The sequence below is a fragment of the Myxocyprinus asiaticus genome, chromosome 4 (assembly GCF_019703515.2).
Source record: "Myxocyprinus asiaticus isolate MX2 ecotype Aquarium Trade chromosome 4, UBuf_Myxa_2, whole genome shotgun sequence".
In the NCBI taxonomy this organism is placed as follows: Eukaryota; Metazoa; Chordata; class Actinopteri; order Cypriniformes; family Catostomidae; genus Myxocyprinus; species Myxocyprinus asiaticus.
The window spans coordinates 18070541-18093724 of NC_059347.1; the positions used below are offsets into that span (position 1 = coordinate 18070541).

Genomic DNA, 23184 nt, shown 5'->3' on the forward strand with positions numbered 1-23184 from the left:
GATGCTCCCTTGCTCCCTATTTAGTGAATGACTTAACCTCCAGTGTGCTGTCTGTCTGCACTGTTCCCAGAGCAGTTTGAAATGCACCTTATTTATCATCCTAACTCCATATAAATCCTCTGAAAGCAAAATTTTTCAGCTTTTGGAAGAACCCATTTATTCTCAATGTGGTAATGCGCAGTAAATGTAGGATTTCTTAGGGAACCAAAAGGCCCATAGTCCTCATAAGTAGTCATTGTATTTTTTACTAAATGAATTTAATAATTATTTGTTTGGTTTTTTTATATAAAAAAAGCTAAATCGCTGTTTTGAACTGATATATTGAAGGGATAGTTTGTAAGAAGTGATTCACAAGAAAATAAATCAAATCTCCCAACCCTAATTTCAATTTAGACTGATTCGTGAGCCATTCCTGTCTGATTTGCAAACCACTTCGACCAGTTCTTTGAAATGAACCAGTTCAAAAGAAAGATTTGTCTGTGAATCGGAAAACAGGAGCAGGCGCAAAATTCAACTTTTGAACTCACACACTCATTTGAAAACGTACATTTTACATTGACAACTACGAAATACCGGTAATCAAATGATATCATATTAAGTTACATTATATCATATTTATTGTATTATATATTGTTTTTAAGTGTAAAATTTCAATACTAAAATGTCTAATGCATTATTGCTCATCATTACAGGTTACAGTTCATTTATCTGCTGTACTAAACAATATGGCAGGAGGTTATGAAACAAGACTTCTCTTAAAATTGTTTTGTACACACACACACACACACACACACACACATTTAGTAAAACATTGTGACAGTCCTTGAGTAGCAGATGGAGTAATTACAGCCTCCCCACTGTTTTCGAAATGCAGTACATAGTAAAACAAGCATGAAATACAAAACAAGAGCAAAGATAGAGTGAAAAATATTCAGTTTTGGAGCAGAAGGAAAGGTTTGGGTTGATCAATCCCAGACGTAGTGGATTGGAGGCAGAGTTTCACTTTATTAGTCAACTCTCTCTCTCTCACCCACTCACACTCTCTGCCCTTCTCTTCTCGCTAATGTTTCTCTCTTCACCCCTGTCTCTGTGACGTGCATGTGTGTATCAGCACTTGTTTGTGGATGCACTTGGTGACAAGTCCGAGTGTTTGATGCAGGGTTGCTAGGCGACAACAGCACATCCATGTGATGCGTTGTGTTCTGAGCGTCTCCAGAGCAGCAGGAGAGAGCAGCATGCTGGGAGAGAGAATGAGTCTGCTCATGCTGTTCCCACCTCGGGCACACATGATAATACAGCAATCCATAACCTTGCAGAAGTCAAGAAATCATAAAAGAACTGAGAGAGAGAATGGTGTTGATTGATCATAACAGACTTTGAGAAGAAAAGTGGAGAAAAACAGAGCAGAGGAGAGTTCAAGTCACAGTTTGAATGAGAATGCTTTAGAAGGAGATGTCTGGGTGAAGGTTTTGAACTTTTTTGAAGCACTGCCAAGGCATCATTCAGAGGACGAGAACACAAACACGTCCACACCAACAGTGTCACCTGCCCACAGCATCAAGTTAAGGAACCAAATCGCTCGTAAAACTGCTGTCAGCTCATAGACCTCATTTACACATGGTATTAAAGAAATAGTTGACTTTCCTTTTCCCACTTGAACAAAAAAGGAGAAATTTGAAGGACTTCAAACAGGTTGTCGAGCTCCTAAAAGGGCCAAGAAATACCATTATATTACTATAATAGTTGATACTACTTGTGTATTGTATTTTAATTCTTCTGAGGCCATACAATAATTTTATTTGATAAACAGACCAAAGTCGAATCCACTCACAAATCAAAACATTAATATATATACAGCTCAAATCAAAGACCCAAATTAAAAATAGCGACTACAGCACAGGTTGGAACGAATTAACACCAAACATCATTGGTTCATGTCTGTATCATGACCAAATGTCACATCGAATGTAAAAACTGTGCCTTAATTACCATATTTGATACGGTCGCTGCCATTGGGATCAACGATTTGCTTCGATCGCAAATAACAACTTACATTTCGGTCTGTACGTCACACAATTGATTGATTTCAAAAGACTTTGAATACAGTGCATTATTTGTATTGATTACTTTTACTATGGTTTTATAGTGTTTTTTATGAATTTTTGCAGCTTGACATCCCGGAGCCTCTTCATTACATGGCAAAAAGCCATGTGGAGGTTTTTAAATTTTTTTCCCTTTGTGTCCCACGGAAAAAATTAATATGGGTTTGGAGTAAGATGAGGGTGACTAGATAATGACCGAATTTTCATTTTATACACTTTAAACACCAAAAGTTTGGAATAATGTACAGATTTTGCTGTTTCGGAAGGAAATTGGTACTTTAATTCACCAAAGTGGCATTCAGCTGATCACCAAGTATAGTCAGGACATTACTGATGTATAAAACAGCACCATCACTATTTGAAAAAAGTCATTTTTGATCAAATCTAGACAGGCCCCATTTCCAGCAGCCATCACTCCAACACCTTATCCTTGAGTAATCAAGCAAAATTGCTGATTTGATACTAGAAAATCACTTGCCATTTTATCAAACACAGCTGAAAGCTATTTTGTTCGTTAAATGAAGCGTAACATTGTCTTTGTGTTTGTTTTTGAGTTGCCACAGTATGCAATAGACTGGCATGTCTTAAGGTCAATATTAGTTCAAAAATGACAAAAAAGAAACAGCTTTCTCTAGAAACTCATCAGTCAATCATTGTTTTGAGGAATGAAGGCTATACAATGCATGAAATTGCCAAAAAACTAAAGATTTCATACAAAGGTGTACACTGCAGTCTTCAAAGACAAAGGACAACTGGCTCTAACAAGGACAGCAAGAGATGTGGAAGGACAGATGTACAACTAAACAAGAGGATAAGTACATCAGAGTCTCTAGTTTGAGAAATAGACGCCTCACATGTCCTCAGCTGACAGCTTCATTGAATTCTACCCGCTCAACACCAGTTTCATGTACAACAGTAAAGAGAAGACTCAGGGGTGCAGGCCTTATGGGAAGAATTGCAAAGAAAAAGCCACTTTTGAAACAGAAAAACAAAAAGAAAAGGTTAGAGTGGGCAAAGAAACAGACATTGGACAACAGATAATTGGAAAAGAGTGTTATGGATCTTAACCCCATTGGGCATTTGTGGGATCAGCTAGACTGTAAGGTGCGTGAGAAGTGCCCGACAAGACAGCCACATTTATGGCAAGTGCTACAGGAAGCGTGGGGTGAAATGTCTGGACAAACTGACAGCTAGAATAATAAGGATCTGCAAAACTGTCATTGCTGCACGTGGAGGATTTTTTGATGAGAACTCTTTGAAGTAGTTTAAGTTCTGAAAAAAAAATAATAATAATAATAAAAATAATAATAATTTAAAAAAAATCTAATTGTATTAGTAATTTTTCACGTTATTAAAGGAATTGTTCACCCAAAAATGAAAAATTGCTGATAATTTATTCACCCTCAGGCCATCCAAGATGTATCTGAGTTTCTTTCTTCATCAAAACAGAATTTAAGACTTTTAGGATTTCATTTCAGGCCTCCTCCTCTAAAGAATGCAAGTGAAATGCATATTTAGGGTGCATCAAAATAATCCACACGACTCCAGTCGACAAATAAAGTTCTTCTGAACAAGGGGCCTGGGTAGCTCAGTGGTAAAATACGCTGGCTACCACCCCTGGAGTTCGCTAGCTCGCTAGTTCGAATCCTAGGGCATGCTGAGTGACTACAGCCAGGTCTCCTAAGCAACCAAATTGGCCCGGTTGCTAGGGAGGGTAGAGTCACATGGGGTAAACTCCTTGTGGTCACTATAATGTGGTTTGTTCTCGGTGGGGCACGTGGTGAGTTGAGCGTGGTTGCCGTGGTAGATGCTGTGAAGTCTCCACACGCGCTATGTCTCCGTGGCAACGCGCTCAACAAGCCACGTGATAAGATGAGCGGGTTGATGGTCTCAGATGCAGAGGCAACTGGGATTCGTCCTCCACCACCCGGACTGAGGCGAATCACTACGCGACCACAAGGACTTAAAAGCACATTGGGAATTGGGCATTCCAAAAATTGGGAAGAAAAGAAAAAAAAAAAACATTTCTGAACGCAAACACTTGATTATTTTTAGAAACAAAACAATACTTATATACTTTTTAACTACAAATGTTTGCTTCCATACATCTCTGTAAACACGCTCATGAGAGGGATGACGTAAGCTCGTTGGTAAGGTCACGCGTAACTTGGAGGAGTCAGGAAGCGCATCATTGTTTACAGGAGAAACTTGTGCCATTCACAAACCAAAACAATTTCAAAACAATATAAAATAAAATAAAAATCATTTCCAAATAATAATAATAAAAAAAACAATGTAAACAATGACGCGCTTCCTTACTCCTCCTCCATGTGACGCGTGACCTTACCAACGAGTTTACGTCATCCCTCTCATGAGCGCACGTCACAGAGATGTACGGAAGTGAAGATTTGTAGCATGATCAGTCATATTTTCAAAATCAATGCCAAAATTTCACAATTTCTGCCAGGGTATGCAAACATTTGAGCACAACTGTGTGTGTGTGTGTGTGTGTGTGTGTGTGTGTGTGTGTGTATATATATATACACACACACACACACACACACACACACACACGCACACACACCGATCAGCCACAACATTAAAACTACCTGCCTAATATTGTCACTGAGGATAGTGATCAAATGAAGCCATTTATTATCACATAGTTGTTTCCTTTTTATATCATAATGATAACAGAAATCACCCAAATGGCCCTGATCAAAAGTTTACATACCTTTTGAATGTTTGGCCTTGTTACAGACACACAAGGTGACACACAGGTTTAAATGGCAATTAAAGGTTAATTTCCCACACCTGTGGCTTTTTAAATTGCAGTTAGTGTCTGTATATAAATAGTCACTGAGTTTGTTAGCTCTCACGTGGATGCACTGAGCAGGCTAGATACTGAGTCATGGGGAGCAGAAAAGAACTGTCAAAAGACCTGTGTAACAAGGTAATGGAACTTTATAAAGATGGAAAAGGATATTAAAATATATCCAAAGCCTTGAAAATGCCAGTCAGTACTGTTCAATCACTTATTAAGAAGTAGAAAATTTGGGGATCTCTTGATACCAAGGTCAGGTAGACCAAGAAAGATTTCAGCCACAACTGCCAGAAGAATTGTTCGGGATACAAAGATAAACCCACAGGTAACCTCAGGAGAAATACAGGCTGCTCTGGAAAAAGATGGTATGGTTGTTTCAAGGAGCACAATACGATGATACTTGAACAAATATGAGCTGCATGGTTGAGTTGCCAGAAAAAAGCATTTACTGCGCCAGTGCCACAAAAAAAGACCGGTTATAATATGCCCGACAACAACTTGACACGCCTCACATCTTCTGGCACAGTGTAATTTGGAGTGACGAGACCAAAATAGAGCTTTATGGTCACAACCATAAGCGCTATGTTTGGAGAGGGGTCAACAAGGCCTATAGTGAAAAGAATACCATCCCCACCGTGAAGCATGGCGGTGGCTCACTGATGTTTTGGGGGTGTGTGAGCTCTAAATTCACGGGGAATCTTGTGAAAATTGATGGCAAGATGAATGCAGCATGTTATCAGAAAATACCGGCAGACAATTTGCATTCTTCTGCACGAAAGCTGTGCATGGGATGCTCTTGGACTTTCCAGCACGACAATGACCCTAAGCACTAGGCCAAGTTGACCCTCCAGTGGTTACAGCAGAAAAAGGTGAAGGTTCTGGAGTGGCCATCACAGTCTCCTGACCTTAATATCATCGAGCCACTATGGAGAGATCTCAAACGTGCAGTTCATGCAAGATGACCAAAGACTTTGCATGACCTGGAGGCATTTTGCCAAAACGAATGGGCAGCTATACCACCTGCAAGAATTTGGGGCCTCATAGACAACTATTACAAAAGACTGCACGCTGTGATTGATGCTAAAGGGGGCAATACACAGTATTAAGATCTAAGGGTATGCAGACTTTTGAACGGGTCATTTCATTTTTTTCTTTGTTGCCATGTTTTGTTTTATGATTGTGCCATTCTGTTATAACCTACAGTTGAATATGAATCCCATAAGAAATAAAAGAAATGTGTTTTGCCTGCTCACTCATGTTTTCTTTAAAAATGGTACATATATTACCAATTCTCCAAGGATATGCAAACTTTTGAGCACAACTGTAATTCACGTGATCCTTGACTAGCTGGTATAACCCCTTGTCCCACACAACAGTGAATTCGAGCTACTCACGTACCATGTAATCATTGCACCAAAACTTTTCCAGCTAGGTACAGTTTAAAAAAAACAACAAATGTCTGATTCAAAAGTTTGGAGAAGTCTGTAGATATCCATGCACAAGACTTTACAGAATATTTTCACTATGTGTAACATCAACATGCCTGGCATAGTGACCCACTGAGGAAAAGTGATTTGGGTTTTAATGAAATCAGAGATCACAAGTGTTCATAAGAGACACACATTTGAGAAACGCGTTAATACCAGTTGTAAATGGGGCCATAGTTAGAGCTGATTAAATACTGGCCCCGTGACTGTTGTGCCTCTGCATGGACACAAGTTCTTCATGATCGCTTAGACTGACATTAGAACAGAGAATTTGGCAAAGTCTGTTTTAAACATTACGTCTCAGTTCCTTAGTCTCTGGGGCTCTCAGCAGAACCTCTGTTTTTGTATCTTATGTCTCATTCTGAGGTTGAACAGCGCGTCCATTGTGAATGTGCTTTGTTGAATGTTTTGAGATGTTTCATCTCTCTGTATCTCTACCTACTTCTGTTCTTATAATGTTTCTTATCTCTTCCAGTTTTTTCATCATTCTGTTCAGTGCTCTGGTCTCCCTGTACCCTCACTTCTCTCTCTCTGTCTGTTGTTTTGAATTGTAATTAACATCTGGCTCTTTCATAGAGTCACGTGACGCCATGTGAGGTTCGGACGTGTGAACGGCGAGCTCTGCGCACTTTGCTAGTTTTAATACTTTTTATGTCATAAACCTATGAGATCCGATACACCCTGATCCTTAACTGTTCTAGGAAGACAATATGTCAAAGAATTTAAAATCCTCGGGCTCTGGAGACATTAAAAGACACTTACGTGCTCAAGATGATGCCTCCGAGCAGGCCGCAAGCTGGGGAGCCGATTTGGCCAGAGAAGTGAGGGAAATTCGGCGAGAATTGTTGAACATGTCGGCAGTGCTGACGAAGGTCGTTGCTGACTTGGAGGATCTTGCTGTAATACGTTGATCGATCACTGTCATGTAGACAAAATTCACTGAGGTGGTTACAAGAGTGGGGGATGTCGAGAAACGGATAGATTATCTGGAGTCATCGGAGAGGGAATTAGCTGTTAATCTGCTAGCGACCAATGAATTTGGAGCGTGTCTGGGAGAAGTTGGAGGATATGGAAAACCGTAGTCGGCGGAATAACTTCCGTATTGTTGGTATTCCTGAGGCTGAAGAAGGTCTGGATATGGTGAAATTCCTGGGTGGGCTCTTTCCGAGTCTGCTCGACGTAACAGGCCATAAGCTGGAAATCAAGCGAGCTCACAGGGTTCCGTAACAGTGATCCACTGAGGGAGACAGGCCCCGATCAATTCTGGGCAAAGTTCTGAGATCATCCAATAAAGATCTTGTGTTACACAAGGCAAGGAATAAAGGAAGGCTTTCTTGGAAGAACCACAGCATTTTCTTTTTCCCAGACTTTGCGAATTTGACGAGAGAAATGTGATTGATTCAAGGAATGCAAGAAACTCTTACATCAACGGAAGGTCACTTTTGCACTCATGTTCCCGGCCAAATTGAGAATAGATACTAAGGATGGCCGCAAAATATTTACATGCCCACAGCAAGCGATTTCCTTCATAAAGTCAGTGGAATGAGTAAGTAATTCTGTGATACTCTCGATGCAGCCGAGTGGGCCTGACTCACTGAACATTCACTTGACTGTCCGAGGAAACTGAGCGCCTTTTTGTTTCTTTTTGTGCTGGTTCCGCCTAGCGGCTGGAGTTTGTTTTGTGGAATATCACTCCTTTGGGACAGTTTGTGGATGAATCTGCACATTCTTTGTGCTTATGCCTCCTATTGGATGGAGTCTGTTTTGTGGAATATTTCTTGCAAAACATTGGAGTGGGATGTTCGGTGGTTGATTGTTGCACCGGTGTTGGAATGTGGTCTTTATAATTTTTTTTTTTTTTTTGACACTCAATCAATTTTTTATAATATGTCAAAATGTCAAATGTTAATATGAGTGGATTGTCTCTCTCCACGTGGAATGTGTTGGGGCAACCCATAAAAAGAAGGAAGGATATTTCTTTTCTTAAACGAAAGAAATATGATATAGTGTTTCTTCAAGAAATGCATCTTTCCCCACAGGAAGCTGAAAAATTTGGGAGGTTATGGGGTGGACATGTTTTCTTTAGTGCTGGCTCAAGTAAGAGCAGGGGAGTCATTATATTGATCAATAAGCATCTACAATTCAAATGTCTCAAACAGATTAAAGATAAATTAGGAAGAGTCATTATTGTTGTAGCAGAAATTCAAGGGCAAAGGTTGATTTTTGGCTAATATTTATGCACCTAACGCTGATGATCAGGGTTTTTTTATAGATCTTGAAGGGATGTTGCAAACCGCTGGCACCCCTCATGATATAATATTGGGAGGAGACTTCAATCTTTTGATGGACTCAGTCCTTGATCATAGTGAAGCAAAAGTGTGTAAGCCCCCTAGAGCAACAGTGATGCTTCACAGGATGTGTAAAAATCTTGGTCTTACAGATATTTGGAGACTTTTGAACCCATCTGGTAGGGACTATACATTTTTTTCATCAGTCCATAAGATTTATTCTAGAACAGATTTTTTTATATATATATATGTATATATAAGTCCCTCATTTCATCAGTTGCTGATTGCTCAGTTGGAAACATCTTAGTCTCAGATCATGCCCTGGTGAGTTTAGAGGTGTCGCCACATACGGAGAAAAAGAAATCATATAGTTGCCGCTTTAATGTATCCCTTTTGCAAAATCTTGAATTTCAACAAATGTTAAAATCTGAAATCAATGTTTATATGGAGACCAACTGGTCCTCAGTATCCTCTGTGGGCGTGGCTTGGGTGGCACTTAAGGTGGTTCATAGGGGTCAGATCATACAGTATGCCTCATTCATCAAAAAATCCAAAGCAAGAGAACTCGTGGAGTTGGAAGGGAATATTAAAAGTGCAGAGGCAGAGCTGAAGCATGTGATGGCCTCAGAGAATTGACCCGATTGAAATACAAATATAACACTATTTTGTCACGGAAGATGGAGTTTTGGCTATTCAGGGCAAGACAGTCATACTTTGAGTCGGGGGACAAAGCAGGAAAACTTTCAGCTAGATATATAAAGCAGAGAGTCTTTTTCTACCATTCCCTCAGTGAAATCTGCTGGTGGTGAAATTTTTTACCTTGGCCATTGATATTAATAATGTTTTTAAAGAATTCTATTGATATTAATAATGTTTTTAAAGAATTCTATCTTGATCTCTATAGTTCAATGTCTTCGTCTACCGATGAAGATTTTAGAAACTTTGTGGAACCATTAGAACTCCCTAAACTGACGACTGATCAAAAACATTTTCTTGATTCTGAGATAACATTGGAGGAGCTTGGCGAGGTAATTAAGGCCTTGCCTACAGGCAAGGCTCCGGGGCCAGATGGCTTTGCCGCTGAATTTTTTAGATCTTATGCTGCAGAATTGGCTCCACTTTTGCTAGAAGTTTATATGGAATCATTAAATAATGGAAAATTTCCGCCAACCATGACATAAGCCCCGATCAGTCTGATTCTTAAAAAGGAATCCAGCTAGACGTAAAAATATTGTCAAAAATTCTGGCTAACAGATTAAATAAAGTTATGACATTTCTTATACATATAGATCAGGTGGGGTTTATTCGGGGCCGCAGCTCTTCTGATAACATTAGGCGTTTCATCAGTATCATGTGGTCTTTCCCCATTATTGTTTTGTCTTGCCCTGGAACCATTAGCAGCCGCGATAAGAAAGGAAGATGATTTTTCTGGGGTGGTGGCGGGAGGTATGGCGCATAAGCTTTTGTTATACGCAGATGATATTTTATTATTTGTCTCCGACCCCACTAGATCTATGCCTTGCATCCACAGAATTATTTATTCCTTTTCTAATTTCTCAGGATACAGAGTCAATTGGTCTAAATCCGAAGCTTTGGTTTGACAGCGTACTGCCCAGTAACGGCTTTTTAGCCGGGCTCCTTCCAGTGGCCCAAACAGGGCATTAAGTATTTGGGCATTTTATTCCCAGCAAATTTGTGTGATTTAGTTAGTTAATTTTGAACCCTTAATAAAAAGGTTTTTGAGCGATGTGGGCAGGTGGGCTTCATTACATTTATCTATGATTGGGAAGGTTAATGTTATTAAAATGAAATGTATTCCAAAATTCAACTTCCTGCTACAATCTCTCCCTGTAGATGTCCCCCTCTCTTTATTTCAAGCAATTTGATAGCATAGCAAAGTCCTTTATTTGGAATGGTAAGCGTCCCAGATTACATTTCAATAAGTTACATAGGCCGATTGACAAAGGTGGGCTAGGCCAACCCAAGATTTTGTTTTATTATTATGCATTTGGTCTCAGACATTTGGCTCATTGGTCGCTTCCATCTGAGAGAGCCCCTCCCTGGTTTTGTATTGAACAGGAAGTTCTTGCCCCTATTTCGCCATTGCAAAGCCTTTCTATTAAACTAACCAGAGAAGATAAATTACACCCCGTTATCTCGCATTTGCACTCGGTATGGACAAAAGTGTCCAGATGTTTAATTCGGACATTTATTTAAATGTTGCCTCGAGCATATGGCTGAACCCAAAATTATGTATTAATAAGTCCCCTTTCTGCTGGTCAGAGTGGATTGTGAGGGGGGTTGCTACACTCGGTGACCTATATGAGAGTGGAGTGTTGAGATCCTTTGAAAATATTGTTCAACATTTTAGGATTTACAGCTTCGCCACCTGCTCTGTACTATTTTTGGGAATAGCATACACCCCCCTAAAGCGGCAGATACTCTGGGAGTGGTGATTACTGCTTTTGGAAAAGGTCATGAGGCATCAGTGTATTACTCCCTGCTAATTCAGAGTCTGGGGGATGGAGCTTCAACTTCTCTCAAGAGAGTATGGTAGAAAGATTTAAACTTGGTATTGGGGTTGGGAGTGTGGGCTAGGATTCTAAAAAAACGTCAAGTCTGCATCTAGAGATGCAACGGTGCGCCTGATGCAATTCAAGATTTTACATCGATTCTATTGGACCCCCTCTAGATTGTATAAGCTTGGTCTTAAAGACACACCCACCTGCTGCCAATGCCAATCAGAAGACGGGGACACAACCCATGTTTTTTGGTGGTGTGTTAAGATCCAAGAATTTTGGTTGAGGGTTCAGAGCTTTATGTGAGACGTATTGGACACAAGGGGTGGAGGTATATAATTTGATTCCGTATTTTATGTTATGTTTATTTATTTTATGAAAGGAATCAATTAAAAAAAAAACATCTGTCTCTCTCTTTTCTCAGGCCAGTCAGCTTGGTGTGTACAAAGCCTTTGTTGACAACTATAAAGTCGCAGTGGAGACGGCAGAGAAATGCAGCCAGGCTAACAGCCAGTTTCAGAAGATCTCTGAGGTGAGTTCATCTACAGTACCAGCAAGCTCTTTATGGCCTGATCATCTGCAACCTTCAGTAGGCGGGGGTAAATGTACTAAATGTCCTACTTGTTTTTTTGTTTTTTTGGGGGGTTTTAGCAAATAATAGTCAGTTACGCCATTGTGTGATATTCTGTTAAAGCAGTAATCACAGTGAGCACACGTACATTGCAGAGACGTCTCTAAAAGATCACATAATCTGGAAAGCAGTATGTTCAGTTTTAAGCGTCATATTTGTGTATGAACAAATAATCTTAAAGGGATAGTTCACCCAAAAATGAAAATTCTCTCATCATTTACTCACACTCATGCCATCCCAGATGTGTATGAGTTTCTTTCTTCTGCAGAACACTAATGAAGATTTTTAGAAAACATATCTCAGCTCTGTAGGTCCATACAATGCAAGTAAATGGTGATCAGACCTTTGTAGCTCCAAAAATCACATAAAGGAAACATAAAAGTAATCCATATGAGTCCAGTGTTTAAATTCATATCTTCAGAAGTGATATAATAGGTGTGGGTTAGAAACAGATCAGTATTTAAATCCTTTTTTACTCTTAAGTCACCACTTTCACATTCAGAGGTAGAAGTGAAAGTGGAGATTTAGAGTACAGCATACATACAGCATATTTGCAGAAGTAACATATCTGATTTTTTTATATATGTTATATATAATATGTTATATGTGTTATTTATCTATGTTAATTCCTTTTTTAAATATACTGGAGCATACACAAGAAGCTTTCCACATTTCCACATCACATTTCTCTTTATTATTCCATATAGCGAGTGTCAAATTCTGCTGTCTAAGCCAGATGTGAGCTTAGTGTGCATGTACTGTAGGACATGTAGATTTTTGAGCAGGATCTGTGCAGTGTGTTTTTAAAGTGAGCACTCTTCTCTCTTGACAGAACCTGAAAGTTAAAGGACCTAAAGAATCCAAGGACTGCACCACCAATGCCACCATGGAAGGTAAGACCATATCTGCTGTGAAATGCATGAGCTTTTCACATTTATGTGGAATGTCAATCTAAATCCTTTAAAATGTGATGCGTTGATGAAGGAAACAGAGGATGGTTCATTGAGAGAGTGAATGGATATGAATGAATAAGCAAGAGAGAGGGCAGTTTCTCTTTAAGAATGAGCTCAGCTCTGCATCTTCTACTTGTGTATGCAGCATCCACAACTCAAGTGTGTGTGTGTGTGTGTGTGTGTGTGTGCGCGCGCGCGAGGAAGAGAGCGAGCTTGCTCATTTTAAGTGTTTTGTGTGGGAGATGGTATCCGAAGTGTGTGTGTGTGTCTCTCTCCCTCTCTCTCTCTCTCCTGTCGATGTAAGTGTGTGTGCGCTGAGGGAGGGATAAAAGGGGGTGCAGAATGAGAAGGAAGCCGTTACAGAGGACTGAAGGAACGGGAGGAACTTTGTCATGGAGGTTTTACTGGTTCTACGGCTGTGTTGTAACTGCACCTACGGTAACTATATAGCAGTTTAATGCTTTGATAGTCTGCTGGCATTTTACTAACAGCTCTGGATGAGACTCAGTTCTAGGTTGATTTTAGGTTTGGTAAGTGAATCTTCTGATTTGAAGATTAAAGAGTTCGAGAGCTTAGTTTGCCTGGACAGCAGTCTGATGTAGGTTTTGCTCATTTGAATGCACTTGTGATGTGTGATAGTAGGCAGGGTGTCGGATGTTGTGCATGTGCTCTGATATTTCTTTGCAGCTGTAAGACTGAACTTGTATGAATAAAGGCTATTCAAAAACAGAAAGTTCTGGTCTTGGATGCTGATCCGTTTATACAGTATTCAGCCATGCTTAAATACACAATGTAGTAAAACATCTGTTCACTTAGATGCTGTTTATATAACCTTAGCACTAAATAGGTTTAAATGTCAGGGACAATATCTTATAGTGGATGAATGGCAGGGAACATTTGAAAATATCGACAGCATTTGTGACAGTGTTGATGTCCACAAAAAATTATTTTGACTTCTCCCTCCTTTTCTTAAAAAATAAAGCAAAAAACAAGGTAAAAACAGGCAGGAATCTGAAGCTTATAATTTTATTAAAGCACTTACATTCATTCTTTTGTTAAAAGTCATGTATTATTTATAGCTAGAGTGTGATTTGTCGATAAAACAGAGTTTTGAATTTTAATGTAGAAATTCAGGTGACGGTGTAATTCAAAATCAAAAGCAGTCACAAATTCTTAAACTGTAGACTAAAGCCACAGAAAACTGAATTTAAGTTAATCAAAATAACTGTATTGACAATTAGACAGTATTATTAGCAACATTTTGTTAACAATTAACAGGAGGCATTAGGATAAGCTGTCAAATATTTTGCTGCAGGGCTAACATTAGCTAACAAATTTGATCAGCCATCTGTTATTTTTCAGGACTTGCGCGTGCCTGCACCAGTATAAAGATTTCAGCATTTTATTTCCTTCTATAAAACACCATATAAAATAACACAGGTAAAGGTTAACATTTTGTGAATTTGCACTGTCTGTGAGCCCTTCCCAGGTAACAAAATACACTCGTGCCAGTTCCATTTAGAATCACTTTGGCCCGCCTCTGTCTCCTGTATTCTTACTTACTTACTCCCGATTCCGGCCTGAGTCAGTCGGCCCAGATGTGGCAGCCTTTGACACGCCGATGCTGCCGGAGTTAAGACGGAATCAGCCCAAAGCTCTAAGTGACAGCACCCCAGATCTGGCCCGAGTTATGTAATTATGTACGGTTAATAAACGTTACCTTTTAAAATTTATATTAAACCTAAAATGTATTTTACATTTTAATTATAGTTTATAATACATGAATAATAATTTTTTTAGAAATCTATATAACCATCTCATTATAATAATTGTTCAAAAACTCACTTGAATGCATGAAGAACATTTATTTACAGCATTTTACAAACAAATAAGTGTTTACATGTGCATGAAAAAAAAGAAGTTACAAACAGCAATTAGGCCCATATACAAATGCATGAAAGCATTGTTTTAATTAAGTTATTGTGTAATCTTAAAGTACATATTATGACTTCAGAATATATGTGAAGTATTTAATTAAATTAAATGAGGAGTATAAACTTAAAAAATGCAGCAGGTCTAAACAAAATTAATATGTTTCAAACAATACAGTTTGGTAAAAGGCAAATCAGCTATTACCTTTGGCATTAATTGACCTCATTTAATACTGAGCAAACGTAAACATATTTAAATAATTTAAACCATTTGTTTGAATTAAACTGATCAGGAATCATTTTTTTAAGTAAATTACTGTATGTTGGCTTTTGCTCATTTTCTCCTTCCACCACCTCTATCATAAGCTTTTCATGATCGTTGTGCAACATCGTCCACATCGTCATCCCATGAATTCTTGGTTTGGGAGTTTCTCTTTACAGTACCTGTAAAGAGTAAATAATAAAGTACAAGAAATGATTCATAAAAAGCAACATGGTCTAACTTAATGCAGACTTAATGAAATCAAATGTATTTAAAGGTAGGCCCATTTTTCATGTGTTGCCAACACTTCGTTGTTGTTTGATAGACAACTCACAATTCAAAGTCCAATGATATAACAATAAGTGGCTGTATCCACCATAAGCAGAGGTGTATAGTAACGAAGTACAAATACTTAGTGTACTTAAGTAAAACATTTTAATATTTGTACTTTACTTGAGTATAAATATTTCTTTGGAGTTTTACTTTCACTTCACTACATTTTGAAGAGAAAATTGATACTTTTACTCCAATACATTTCTCCAGACCCTTTCGTCACTTTTGTGACTGAACACCATAACAAAAATAACAGCTGTACATGCAAAAATGCATGCAGATTGGCGATAGTGATATGTGATTTGTCGAAAGAATCATTTGAGTTGAATCTTTTAAAGATTGAACAGAACAAAAAGATTCAAAAAGCGGTCTGAATGATTCGTTTTGCGAATCACGAATCTGAATCAAAATCACAAGCGAAGCACGTGCCAGATTACATGTTGCATAGTCTGGCTCCACTGGGGGAGACAAGAAACTGCTCATGTGAGTTTAATTTTTTTTTTTTGCTATGCAGTTGCCAGGGTGTTCTGGGTTGTTGCTGGGTGGTTGCTTATTGGCCCAAATGAAAAGAGCCCACCCCCACAAGTCTCTGTTCTAGTCACTAATATGACCCAAATCCCTCCTTCAATGTTCCAATTTTTGGTGAGAATAGACAAAAATATAACTCCTTTTTTGACTATAAATCTTGACACTAGCAGTCTCCTTGTCGATCAGAATTTCAAACTCGATTTAACTTCCTATAGCGCCACCTAGGTCTCTGCGCATGCATCAAGCACTAGAAAGTGAAATCAAGCTTGAAGTCATGATTGCGCCTAGAGGCTGCAATGGCAAGATATACAGTGAAAATTAGTTACAATTTGGTTTGTTCTCACCCAAAACCAACTGAATCGCTTCAGAGGACATGGATTTAACCACTGTAGTAGTATGGATAACTTTATGCTCCCTTAATGTGCTTTTTGTAGCTTGAAATGTCTGGCCACCATTGTATTGAGTTGAGCTATAGAGCTTAAATATTCTTCTAAAAATCTTTGTTTGTGTTCTGCAAATGAAAGAAAGTCATACACATCTGGGATGGCATGAGGGTGAGTAAATCATGAGCACCACCAATCAAATAAGTTGCCATGGGCTTAATGAACTGTTCTGTAATTTATGCAATTTACTTGTACTTTTGATGCTTGAGTAAATGTAATATCAGTTACTTTAATACTTTTACTTAAGTCGTTTTCTCGTGAGCTACTTTAACTTTTACTAAAGTCAATTTCCATGAAGGTATCTTTACTTTTACTCAAGTATGACAAACGGATACTTTATATAACACCATAAGTAATATTGAAATGTGTGTAACATCAAGTAAATCTAGTATATGCACTATTTCCCCTGATCATCTAGGTTCAGAAACAACAGTAGTTTACAGTGGTAACACTGTACAATAAGGTTCCATTTGTTAACATTATTTAACATGAACTAACAATGAACAATACTTTTGAAGCATTTATTAATCTTAGTTGCTGTTAATTAAAACATTATTAATACATTTGTAAACATTAATGTACTATGAACTAACAATTATTAACTAACATTATCAAAGATGGTGTAAAAAAAGATATAGTTAAATGTTAGTTCATGTTAACTAATGTTAACAAATGGAACCTTATTGTAAAGTATATTGTAAATCTGTTTTCCTCTTTTAGAGCTAAAATAAATCACGTCCCAGTGACACCCAGCTCCTGGCACACTGTGAATCAACTGCATGTGGGTGTTTTGAAAAAATCTGCAAAAGAGGAAGACGTTTCACTGAGCTAAAAATTAGAAGTCTGGCTCAGAGAGGCTAATCCTTTCAGTCCCCTCATTATGGTTCTGAATTAAAACCGTTTTCCTATGCTGTTAAAGCGCGGCCCTCCTTTCTGTTTTATGCTTTTACGCTTCTGTTTTGTTCCAGGTTTAATACATTTTAACAGCGCTGTAAGCCACTTCTTTTTTTGGAATACCACTTATTAAATGTCCGTATTACTCGACAGATATCACTATAGGTGTCCTGAGAAATCACATCTGTTTCTGTGACAATCCTTGACTCTGTACAACAACATAAAAAGTCAGGGCAACGGCCTGCCTTTTTCTAGTCATTCAGAAAATGTAGCCAATAAGAAACACTCTCTTCTTGTCAACAGAGCGCAGCAGTGCCTGCTCACTTTTTCAGCCATCTTTCTTCCAGAATTATTTTTCTCATTCATTTTTTCCTTGGGGATTTCATAAAACAGTTCCAAGCCATGAACTAAACCAACCAGCTCTGAGGTGACATTACATTACGAACTTTGATTTGAAGCAGAGAAGTGTTTGAAAATCTGACAAAAAGACAAATGTACAAGACTGTGTACTTACTGTCTTTAATGAGAAAAAGAACTACAATCCCATGAAGAATTGAAAATGACCTAATCGAAGTAAAACAATTGAACAAAATAAAACTATTGATTTAAAGGTGTTTATTATAAGCAAAGAACAATATATTTAAATTTCCCAGCAAACTTTTCACATACAATATTTATGAGTACCGGTTGTTTGAAAGTGTAGGGAGGCTGACTCGATTGCAGTGTGTCATGGAAGTGGGCGGTCGCTGCTCTTTTTGCTGTGCTTTGTTTTCACAATTCAATATTGTCACTGCTAAACGGGCCATTTAGACAACTATACAGCTCAAATAATGCATTTTTTGTATAGAGACATTAATATAAGTGCTTTAACAATAATGCAAGCTGCACATTTCTGTAGTTCTTAACCAAGAATTTCGCATTTAAACACAATTATTTACATTGAAAACGCGGGCTGATGGCTTCAACAGAAGCATACCATCAATTAACAACCTCTGAGTTCACCATTGGTCTGTTTATAAGTTATCGGTAAAGATCAGTTTATCTATGGAGAAACTTTTTACCTCCGGAACCAAACTGTTGCACTCTTAAATGATTTAAAGTTTTACTCTCTTGGCAGGGTGGGGTTTTTGGAGAGAGGGCATGTGGTTGAAGGGATGGTGGTGGTTTAATTCAGTTGCTAGGTCTAGCGAAAGTTAGAATTCGCTTTTAGCACCTTCAAACTCCATCAACAGCACCTGTGACATGCAGTTGATTACCACCTAAAATAATTTCAACTCGCACTTAAAATGGAAGTCTGTGGGGCAAGCCATGCATTGCACATTGTTCAACTCCTGTCATGACCATGTAAAGTCAATAAACTCTTAGCAACTTCTGCATGATATGCACAAGAATACAAGAAAGGCAATGTTGACGTATATAGTATTTTAAAATAGATGAATGTAAATGTTTAAAAAAAAAACAAAAAAAAAAAAACAAGCTGCGGATTTCTGCTTTTAAACCCACAGTGATATCTTGCTCCACAGACTTCCACTCTTAGTGCATTTTTGTACTCTTTTTCAAATTGGTAAAAATTATTGTCCGTGATAATCGGCAGCATTTCACAGATGTTCTGATAGAACTTAACTTGTATTGAACTCTTTTAGTCCACCGTTTGGATGCTTACATTTGTGCAGCTTTTAATTTATCTGCACTGCAGTCTTTTATTGATGTTTGACATAGAACAGCTCTAATCACAAGCCTTTGGAAAATTTAAAACACTTTTATTGTTATGTATTTATTTGACCGTGTCTGTGAACTCGTCTTTTGTTATAGCCTGATATTGACATTGAGGAGAGTGATCCAATTTGATGATTAATCACTTTATGTTGTCCAGATTGACCTTGAGGACTAGCCGAATATATGCGTACACACACACACAGGGCATGGACATCTACACCCTCCTGAAATCACTCCATCACCTGCTGCCCTAATTCTCTCATATTCTTCCTGCACTTATAAATATTAAACTCCACTTCTCTTTTCTGCAATCCAGCTGGATGGATCTATTGGAAATCAGTAGCTCTATTGATCTAGAGGGGTTTATTCCGGGACTGTGTGTGAAGGACATAGGAACCAAATTAGTATGCAAGCATCTGTGCCAAGAATGTGCTCCAAGATTGTGTTTGGATTTCACAATCTATAGTGACTTTCCTGATTGGTTCCCTTTCATATCTAATCAGCTCTGATTGGTCAGGCTCCGTGAGGTGCAGTGGGCTAGTTGATGCTGAGGAAGCCAATTTTGCGTATTTGTTCATGACGGCCAGAGCAAGCATTCGCACACATGAATACGTCTATTTATATGATAAAACTATGATTAAATCCACTGGCTAGGCAATTGCAAAATATAAAAGACCATATAATGCAACATAATTCATAGAGAGATGTCCATGTACATTCTGTACATATTTAATTATGAAATGTAACATTTTAGAAAGAATTGTATATTCTTTTTTTTAACATAATGAAGCCAGATGTGAGCTAAAAACTCTATAGCAAAAATGATAGGCTTATCAGTGATTGAAAGGAGGAGAAAATTCTTCCTATCTTTTGTTGTTGGCATCAAAGGCTGTGTGTCTTATTAACTCTACGGTATTTTGGGACTTTATTACTTGGTAATATCGTAAAACTAAAACTAATTGTAAAAATAATACAATTACCACATAAAAGGTGGTAAATCACACTTCTGCTGTTGCTTATGCATTTACAAAATAGTCAGTTGAATTTTCCTATTCAGCCTGTGTAGCTCATTGTAATATTAATAAAAGTCATGTTTGATTTTAAGGACATCATTTTTCTTTTCTTTTCTTTTTTCTTTTTTGTACGATAAACAAGTCTGATATTGTGTTGGGTCCCCACTTCAATGTAAAATCTGGGTCTTGAAGTAAAACCACTTGGGACACTGCACTAGTGTATGTGAGAGAGACAAGATTGATTACTGTTGTAAAACTTAAATTGAAAACAGTAGTGTTCGCTTATAAATCTACTTGTACAGCACACTTTTCTCTCTTCCCCTTAAACTCTCTCTTTCTCTCGTATCATCCATCAGCGTGCAGAGACTCACAGGAAATATGTGCTGTCAGAGCGCTCAGTTGTGTTGTGATGTGGTTCTTTGATTAGATTGTGTATTGTGTGTGAATGAGAGGGGGCTGCTGGGAATCAACGTCCATTAGAGTGAAAGAGAGCAGGACCACCACAGGACCCCTTCATATAACTGTTTGTGATAAAGATATGAGTGCAGAGGAGGAGAGTGGAGAATTCTCCCTCTAGTGCTGTCAAAGATATTAGATGCCACGTGTTTCCTGAATATTGCTCACAGGAGAATCAATATGTCAGTATGTGTCTCAAAACTGTGTAACAGTACTTACAAATTGACTGGGGGAGCAATGGTCTTGATTAGCAGCAGTTTCTGAATCAGGTAGACCAAAGGTGTTAGAGGAGTCTGTGCTGTGGCCTAGCTCTTACTGGAAATGCTGAAGATAGGGATGGGCAATATGACCAAAATCTTACATCACTACTTGAGTAATTTTATATCACGATAACAATTTACTGTATATCACGATATAGGAAAAGTTTTCTGGAAAATCAATAAAAATTAGTTCATATATTATGAAATAACCATATTGTACTGCATATTTTTGGATAACCCAGTCAGTGAGTTAAATACTTTAGAAATGAAAACTACTTCCTTTTAGATAATTTTCTCTTTTTTCGGAACTTAACAAACATCCTGTCAGACTTTTAGTAAGGGGGTAATGATGTTTAGTTTGAAAACCCTTTATTTTGCACATGACACAGTGATGTTGCTGTTTTCCTAGTCAGTATGAGTTAAAATGTTGGGCTTTCTAGCCGTTTGAGATGTTTGACTTCCTCAATAGCATCTTAAGGTAGGACTGGGCGGTATATCTACTTTTTAAGGTATATCGTTATATTTTCAAATGAGATATAGGATGAGATGATACCATTTATATCGTTATAGTTTGATGCCTCTTCAGGACTTCACCGATGCTCTGTCGGGTGAGGAGTATGTCAGACCTGAACTAAACCTTTTCAACACAATTCTCCTGGCACATGAAGAGGGCGATAGCAAGCTGTGCAAAACGATCAAGACCTGCACTGTGGATTACCTCAATGGCAAGTATGCTCACCCAGCCACTAGTAAGCTGTTGGACATGGCCTCACTTGTGGATCCACGGTTCAGGGCCAAATACATCCCGAGTGAAAAGATTGATGCATTGAAACACAAAGCTGTCTTGGAGGCCGAGTCTCTACTGGCTGATCAGGGCAGCTGTCAGCCTGACCCAGCTGTGCCCACTGTGCCCGAGCCTGCAGGCCAAGAAGCAGCAGTGCCACCAACATCTAGGAAGTCGTCGCCACTGGCAAGCTTCTTCAAGCAGAGCACAGCAACCAGCACCACACTGACACAGAGGGAGGCAATTGAAAATAAACTTTCAAACTACTTGCAGTCAGTTAGAGTAGAAAGTGATACAGATCCTCTCAAATGGTGGAAGGAACATGAAATTGTCTTTCCAGCACTGAGCCACTTAGCAAAGAAGTATCTTTTGGTACCAGCCACCAGTTGCAGTGGTAACATTGTAACCTGCCAGAGGGCATCCCTGAAGTCTGATGCTGTTGATAGGCTAGTTTTCCTTGCCCAAAACCTGTACGAGATGTACAGGGCTACATACGTGGAAATACTTTGGTAAAGAAATGTTTACCTCAGTAGAAAACTTACATTGTCAGAGCAAGTAGGCCTTTTGTTATATTTATTCTGTTTAAATATTGTGCCAAAATTCACAATTTCTGTCAGGGTATGCAAACTTTGAGCACAACAGTACATTATTTCGCTTAATTTTTTCAATGCATGAAAAAAACCCTGTCCATGGTTTTTTCAATTCTCTCAGTCTCACGTGAAGCCCTTTCCGCTGATAGATACGCCCACGCCGCACACATGGATATTTACACCGCAATATGCACGATATGGCAAAATCTCTATCGATTGACACCTTGTATCGTCACCATGATATACAGTATATTGTCATATTGCCCAGCCCTAGCTGAAGACATGTTCAGCCATGGTGCTCATGTGGGAGATGGCGATTCAATTCCGAGCTGTATTGGAACACCTTCACCCTTTTTCTCCCCGTTAACTTTCTGTCCTCTTCAGTGTCTCTGATCAATAAAAGTTCAAATTACATTTAATTTGCAGTAAAATTACATTTTATTACTCATCCAAACCTCACTGCATGGTGGGTGTATTTAAAGTTAATTTTTGTGTGTGTATGAATGGTCCGCAGTGGTCCCTACAAAGAACACATAGGAACTAAATACTGAAAACTAAATAAAACAAAAAAATTGCTTATTTCCAAACTACTCTCATAGAATGAATGTTACAATAATAAAACATTTTCAATTTGAGTTTTACGTGCTGTCTTCTACGTTTTGCCGCAGTTTCCTGGTGAAATGAACTCTAGAGGCGCTACAGCTACTGTGCGTTTTATTCACTGTCACACAAATCACAAGCACATTGGCTGATTATGACTTTATAAACACTTATTTTTCGGTGTATTACTCGTACACTGCTACGTTATGATACTGACACACTTTTACTCCAACGCATCATTGGAAAACCAAACATTTTAAGGCTTCTGTTACAGACACACCTACATTTACATACTTCAAGTGTGATTTCTGCGGTAGCTCACCTGATAGTCTGCAAGTCCGCAGCTCAAGCCCACTAAAAAAAGCAAGCTAACATGTGAGATGAAAGAGTCATAGAAACAACACAAAATGATGTGTTGCTTCAGAAAATGCGCTTTTCATGTAGAATTTGCTTTAAGACACTATCTGTTAGGTTTAGGTGTTGGTTTAGGGTTAGGATGTCTGTTATGTTTACATCTCATTTATCTTTTAGGACACTATTGGTAAGGTTTAGGCTAAAGTTTTAGGTTTG

At 38.4% G+C, this 23184-nt stretch overlaps 1 protein-coding gene across 3 annotated transcripts in view; it reads left to right on the top strand.

Moving 5' to 3' along the window:
* LOC127439576 (active breakpoint cluster region-related protein-like) overlaps nt 1-23184 on the top strand; it is a 241447-nt gene that overhangs the window by 111430 nt on the left and 106833 nt on the right. For all 3 annotated transcript variants that reach the window (XM_051695745.1, XM_051695746.1, XM_051695747.1), the window contains 2 exons: nt 11645-11752; nt 12684-12744. In XM_051695745.1, coding sequence (XP_051551705.1) covers nt 11645-11752; nt 12684-12744 — 169 coding nt within the window. The remainder of the gene's footprint in view (nt 1-11644; nt 11753-12683; nt 12745-23184) is intronic.